The 6,676-nt window shown below is 48.6% G+C and overlaps 1 protein-coding gene and 1 long non-coding RNA gene across 3 annotated transcripts in view; both read left to right on the forward strand.

The window, feature by feature from the left end:
• The first annotated feature begins 2,209 nt into the window (after window positions 1–2,209).
• Window positions 2,210–4,777, forward strand: SOX2 (SRY-box transcription factor 2). The gene has a single exon (XM_039850674.1). The coding sequence runs from the start codon at window positions 2,698–2,700 to the stop codon at window positions 3,658–3,660; it is 963 nt and encodes a 320-aa protein (XP_039706608.1). The 5' UTR covers window positions 2,210–2,697; the 3' UTR covers window positions 3,661–4,777.
• A 160-nt stretch (window positions 4,778–4,937) lies between these two features.
• LOC120592944 (uncharacterized) overlaps window positions 4,938–6,676 on the forward strand; it is a 30,022-nt gene continuing 28,283 nt past the window's right edge. Inside the window, exons 1-2 of one of the 2 annotated variants that reach the window (XR_005650250.1) lie at window positions 4,938–5,288; window positions 5,519–5,626. This is a non-coding gene — a long non-coding RNA (uncharacterized LOC120592944). Of the gene's footprint in view, window positions 5,289–5,320; window positions 5,627–6,676 lie in introns of those variants that run through there. The other variant, XR_005650249.1, reaches the window with a different exon arrangement.

Below are 6,676 nucleotides of genomic sequence, written 5' to 3' on the forward strand. Positions count from 1 at the left end.
AAGCGAATCCACCAGTAGGGGGCGCACCCGCCACATCCCTAAAACCAAGACGCGCTGAAAAGCCGTGGCGGCCTTCTCCAGATCCACTCAACCTTTTCTCTTTCCTAGTCTCCACGTCCGTGAATACCTTAATATTACACCTCAAATAAACAAAAGACATTGCTTTATTTTGAAGAGTAACCTATATTTATGTGTTTCTAGAAGGCCAAGATCATCCTTCCCAGGTTCTCAAGAACTAAAACAAACCCTAACTGAAGAGAAAAAGAACCTGCGGGGTGGGGGTGGTGGGGTGATTGGAAATAATGATTTATTAAGAAAAATCTGCGGATTCTTTTTCTCAACTTTTCTGGTTTTCCAGTGAGCACACTTACCTTGAATTTGACAGGAACAGAAAAACTTGGGAGGGCAGGGTTTGAAGAAGTTGGAGTGGGGCTGATGACGGTTATAGTTGTGAGGTTAGTAAGGAACAAAACAATGCAAAGTTCTGTAAAGATAATAAATGAAACGTGGCCGACAGATACTATTCAGTATATTTTCTTAGGGTGAGTGAGAGTGGATCAGGGGAGGAAGGGGCGGAGAGAGTGTTACAGAAGAAAGAAAATAAGTAACCCTGAAGGTTTAAGCCTTTTATAAAAAAAAAAAAAAAGAAATGGCATCAGGGTCCCCACCCACCCTTTGTATGAGTCCAGTGCATTTTAGCCACAAAGATCCCAACAAGAGAGTGGAAGGAAACTTAGACGGGGCTTTGTTTGACTCCGTGTAGCGACAACAAGAGAAACAAAACTACCTATTTGTAACGGACGTGCTGCCATTGCTCTCCGCATTGAGCTCCTACCTATTGAAATCTTTACGTCTGGACAATGGGAGAGCGGCTAAAATTACCCTCTTGGGTCCTGGGCGGGCAGGATTTCTGAGCCCCTACCCCCGCCCTCATCTCATCCTCCTGCAGCCCTGGCCTTGCTGGGATCCCCCATTCCCCAGTCCTGGGCGCCTTCTTCCTGCCGGCACTGCCTGCACCTGTGACTGGCGAGCACCACCCCTCCTCCCAGGCCTAGAGCCCCCTCCGAGCAAAGCCCCCGGACCCGGGCGGCCCAGGCAATGCGGCCACCACGGTCGAAGTCACTGGGGGGAATATCAAGGCTGGTTCTGCTCAAGTCCTCTGAACTCTGCGTGGGAGGGAGTTTGTGAGTGCTGCCCAAATGCCACCTCCATACAGTGCCGTGGGATGCCAGGAAGTTGTGCTTACGCTCCCCCACAGCCTACACTTCTGAGCGTCCTTCTGTTGCATTCTTTCATTCCCCTATTCCCCTTTTGAAACCTGGACAACCGAAGTCCTTCTTTGGGGGGAGGCTCAGCAGGAGAATGGGGAGAAAGGACCAGAGGACGAGCATCCCCTTTTGCACCGACTGAATGGAGAAAGACTGGTGGGAGATGTGGCTGGGGTAAGGGGACAAGCTGTGGTGTGGTTTCCTGCGCCAGAGAGCTGAGTTGGGCGGGGAAGAGCGTGGTTGCAGCTTACCCAGGGCCTGCCCGGCCTCGCTCTAGAGTCGGCCGCATAGTCCGAGCAGGATTTTTTTTTTTTTTTTAAATAGAGCAAATTGCGTGGAAGCAAGGAGGGTTTTGAAGACAGAGCTTTCCGTCTCCTGGCTTCTTGTCGGGACAGTGTGAGAAGTGGGAGAGCAAGTGTCGGCACCTGTGGAGAAAGAGGGGCAAAGGGAAGAGCGAAGCTAGGGAGAAGCACTAGAGAGGCTGGAGTTGGCGGGGGGGAGTGTGCGGAGGAGTCGGAGAACAATGACACACAAACTCCAGCACTGCCGGTTTCCTGAAATACTAGTAGGACAGTCGCCCTGAACCACCCACTCTGCCCTGCCCCACCCCCACACCTTAGCGGCCTCTCGCGCCCCTGCCTCATTTCAGCAGCCCGCACCAAAAAGTAAATCAATGTTAAGTTTAAAGAAGAAAAAAAATTGCAGTCTTAGTGCTGTTTACCCACTTCCTTCGAAAAGGCGTGTGGTGTGACCTGTTGCTGCGAGAGGGGATACAAAGGTTTCTCAGTGGCTGGCAGGCTGGCTGTGGGAGCCGCCTCCCCCTCCCTTCTTCCCCCTCCTCCCCCTGCCTCCCCCTCGCGGCCCGCGGCGCGGCAGGCCCCGCCCCCTTTCATGCAAAACCCGGCTGCGAGGCTGGGCTCGAGTGGAGGAGCCGACGCGCTCTGATTGGTCGCTGGAAACCCATTTATTCCCTGACAGCCCCCGTCACATGGATGGTTGTCTATTAACTTGTTCAAAAAAGTATCAGGAGTTGTCAAGGCAGAGAAGAGAGTGTTTGCAAAAGGGGGAAAGTAGTTTGCTGCCTCTTTAAGACTAGGACTGAGAGAAAGAAGAGGAGAGAGAAAGAAAAGGAGAGAAGTTTGAGCCCCAGGCTTAAGCCTTTCCAAAAAAATAATAATAACAATCATCGGCGGCGGCAGGATCGGCCAGAAGAAGAGGGAAGCGCTTTTTTTGATCCTGATTCCAGTTTGCCTCTCTCTCTCTTTTCTTCCCCCAAATTATTCTTCGTCTGATTTTCCTCGCGGAGCCCTGCGCTCCCGACACCCCCTCCCGCCTCCCCTCCTCTCCCCCCGCCCGCGGGCCCCCCAGAGTCCCGGCCGGGCCGAGGGTCGGCGGCCGCCGGCGGGCCGGGCCCGCGCACAGCGCCCGCATGTACAACATGATGGAGACGGAGCTGAAGCCGCCGGGCCCGCAGCAAACTTCGGGGGGCGGCGGCGGCGGCGGCGGCAACTCCACTGCGGCGGCGGCTGGCGGCAACCAGAAGAACAGCCCCGACCGTGTCAAGCGGCCCATGAACGCCTTCATGGTGTGGTCCCGCGGGCAGCGGCGCAAGATGGCCCAAGAGAACCCCAAGATGCACAACTCGGAGATCAGCAAGCGCCTGGGCGCAGAGTGGAAACTTTTGTCGGAGACGGAGAAGCGGCCGTTCATTGACGAGGCCAAGCGGCTGCGAGCGCTGCACATGAAGGAGCACCCGGATTATAAATACCGGCCCCGGCGGAAAACCAAGACGCTCATGAAGAAGGATAAGTACACGCTGCCCGGCGGGCTGCTGGCCCCGGGCGGCAACAGCATGGCGAGCGGGGTCGGGGTGGGCGCCGGCCTCGGCGCGGGCGTGAACCAGCGCATGGACAGCTACGCGCACATGAACGGCTGGAGCAACGGCAGCTACAGCATGATGCAGGACCAGCTGGGTTACCCGCAGCACCCGGGCCTCAACGCGCACGGCGCCGCGCAGATGCAGCCCATGCACCGCTACGATGTGAGTGCCCTTCAGTACAACTCCATGACCAGCTCGCAGACCTACATGAACGGCTCGCCCACCTACAGCATGTCCTACTCGCAGCAGGGCACCCCTGGCATGGCGCTTGGTTCCATGGGCTCGGTGGTCAAGTCCGAGGCCAGCTCCAGCCCCCCTGTGGTTACCTCTTCCTCCCACTCCAGGGCGCCCTGCCAGGCTGGGGACCTCCGGGACATGATCAGCATGTACCTCCCCGGCGCCGAGGTGCCGGAGCCCGCCGCCCCTAGCAGACTTCACATGTCCCAGCACTACCAGAGCGGCCCGGTGCCCGGCACGGCCATTAACGGCACACTGCCCCTCTCGCACATGTGAGGGCCGGACAGTGAACTGGTGTGGGGGTGGGGGAGATTTTCAAAGAAAAATGAGGGAAATGGGAGGAGGAGAGTAAAGAAGCAGCATGGAGAAAAACCCGGTACGCTCAAAACAAACAAAAAAGTCATCACCCACAGCAAATGACATCTGCAAAGAAAAGAACATCAATCCCATCTACACTCACGCAAAAGCCGCGATGCCGACAAGAAAACTTTTATGAGAGATCCAGGACTTCTTTTTGGGGGACTATTTTTGTACAGAGAAAAAACCGGGGGAAGGGGGGGTTGGGGAGGGCGAGGGAATGGACCTTGTATAGATCTGGAGGAGAGAAAACTACGCAAAACTTTTTAAAAGTTCTAGTGATACGGTAGGAGCTTTGCAGAAAGTTTGCAAAAGTCTTTACCAATAATATTTAGAGCTAGTCTCCAAGCGACGAAAAAAATGTTTTAATATTTGCAAGCAACTTTTGTACAGTATTTATCGAGATAAACATGGCAATCAAAATGTCCATTGTTTATAAGCTGAGAATTTGCCAATATTTTTCAAGGAGAGGCTTCTTGCTGAATTTTGATTGTGCAGCTGAAATTTAGGACAGTTGCAAACGTGGAAAGAAGAAAATTATTCAGATTTGGACATTTTAATTGTTTTAAAATTGTGCAAAAGGAAAAAACTAGAATAAGTACTGGCAAAACCATCTCCGTGGTCTTCTTTAAAGGGGCAAAAGTTTTAGAGTGTACTAAATTTTTTTTAACTTACTGTTAAAGACAAAAATGGCCATGCAGGTTGACATCATTGGTAATTTATAATAGTTTTTGTTTCCCAACTTTCCATTTTGTTCAGATAAAAAACCGACATGAAATTACTGTGTTTGAAATATTTTCTTATGGTTTGTAATATTTCTGTAAATTTATTGTGATATTTTAAGGTCCCCCCCCCTTTTATTTTCCGTAGTTGTATTTCAAAGATTCGGCTCTGAATTATTTGAATCAGTCTGCCGAAAATCCATGTATATATTTGAACTAATACCATCCTTATAACAGGTACATTTTCAACTTAAGTTTTTACTCCATTATGCACAGTTTGAGATAAATAAATTTTTGAAATATGGACACTGAAATTACTCTTGAGTCTTTCATTTATTTGGATAACATTGTGATTATACATAACTCCTTAGGGAATATGCTGTGCTCAGCCAAGAAAGCAAAATACCTAGACCTTGGTATTCTGGTCCAGTAGCATGTGCTAATGTTAACTGCAACAAATAAATGGCTGGATGATTAATTGAATAAGTACTCGAAAAATTGAAGTGCTTATGTCATTTCTAAAATAGAAACTAGAGACATATATTGTAAATCCACCCCCTCCTTTTCTAAGCAGCATGAATAAGCATGATGGGGACTTAGACTTAAACTGATTTATGCCACTTGTTGCCAGAAAGGAGTCAATTCTGAAAATTTTCATGTAGCTTAGCAGATGGGGTATTGAGCCAAATCAGAACCAGGTTGGCTGGTTTTGTTTTCGTTTTCTTCACAGCACAATGGCCCTTTGGAAACCTGGTTACAGGGGAAAATGATGCTTCTTGTATCGGAATAATTGCAAACTAGACATGCAAAGTGCTCATCTGCTGGGTGGGTGTTTGGATTACTCCAGCCTTGCTATTGTCTGAGTGGAAACAAGTGGTTTGCTTTCTTTGTTCCTTGACTTCATAAACTTTCTCCTCTACATTTTCCTGTTTAGGGGCGAGGGAAAGCGAAGAGCGTCTCGCAGAACTCTCCGACTTATCACGACTATTATTATTATTTATTTTCTTTTTTTTCCTCTCTCTCCCTCCACGAATTCCATTTCTTAAATTTGGCAGCGCGGGTCCAAGCCTGTAGACCCAAATCGGATAATCTCTACAGCTGATAACAAGCAAAAGAGAAGCCAGGCAACAGCCATATTAACGAAGAAATCAATCACCTCTGAGGTAGATATTTTACTTTGTCGGGTCTAATCACATTTCGAGATGATTGTGCTTTTGATCTGTTAACCATGTTTTACTACTGTAGTAGAGAAGGAGGGGGAGGGGAAGGAGTGGGGTAAACAATATTGGATTTGCTGTTTTCTTTTGCCCTAGGAAAGGTAAAGAAAGACTCTAGTTGTCCTCAGTGGGAGCGGAAAAGTTAGGGAATGGCGGTAGTCTTTGCATTTAGCGATGTTTCTGCATCACAACCGACTCGGGCTTTGGCGCAGCCGGAGAATCTGTAAGACCAGCTCAGGGACTTTTCTTCCTTAGTTATTACTTACTCACTCATCTTCCCCCACGGAAGGGGATCAGAACCAACATTTGAGCATTCTTAAGACCGCGCGGGTTTGCTTCCCACAAGAGCTTGTTGTGTCAACTTGCTACAACTTTGGAGAAGTTGGAATCCGGCAGCGCTTTCCGTCCTTGAGTAAAGTGCCGGCTGCAGCCACTAAGTTAGCTCATCCCTTTGGTTCGCATCTTCTAGTTTTCCAAGAAAGTATTTCTTGAAGTGTCGCTAACGTTAGTTCTGGTCTCAGCCGGAGATATCCTCATATTTTCTCTGTTTTAATTTCATGTGGAATTGCTTTATTTTAAGTGTTTATTTGTTGTTATTCCTTTTGTAATCCTCGTTTTTAGAGTAATATTGTACTGGGAAAGGAAAATTATTATGCCAGTTCCCAATTCTAAGGCATCCCCCCTCCCCCCCGCACACTAATTAATGCAGAGACTCTAAAAGAATTTCCCCGGGCCTGGCCAGCCATTGTAATGCATATACGGATTATTCACGTGGTAATGAGCACTTTCGACAGTTCTTGCTCACACATACGAATAAAAGAAACTTTGAATAAAGATCCAAATGATCTTGCTGGGGGGTGGGGAGGATATTCCTGGAATTTGAGCCAATCAACTATATAGAGTGTATATATTTAAAAAATAGAGATATATTAGAAATATATATTGGGGTTCATAGTAATTGTACTGCACTAACCACCCTAAAAAAAAAAAAAAAAA

This window comes from Pteropus medius, unplaced genomic scaffold (genome assembly GCF_902729225.1).
Source record: "Pteropus medius unplaced genomic scaffold, Ma_sr-lr_union100, whole genome shotgun sequence".
Lineage (NCBI taxonomy): Eukaryota > Metazoa > Chordata > Mammalia > Chiroptera > Pteropodidae > Pteropus > Pteropus medius.

What these genes read in the sequence shown, in the direction of transcription:
- SOX2 (XM_039850674.1), top strand. Translation starts at nt 2,698, where the DNA reads ATGTACAACATGATGGAGACGGAGCTGAAGCCGCCGGGCCCGCAGCAA.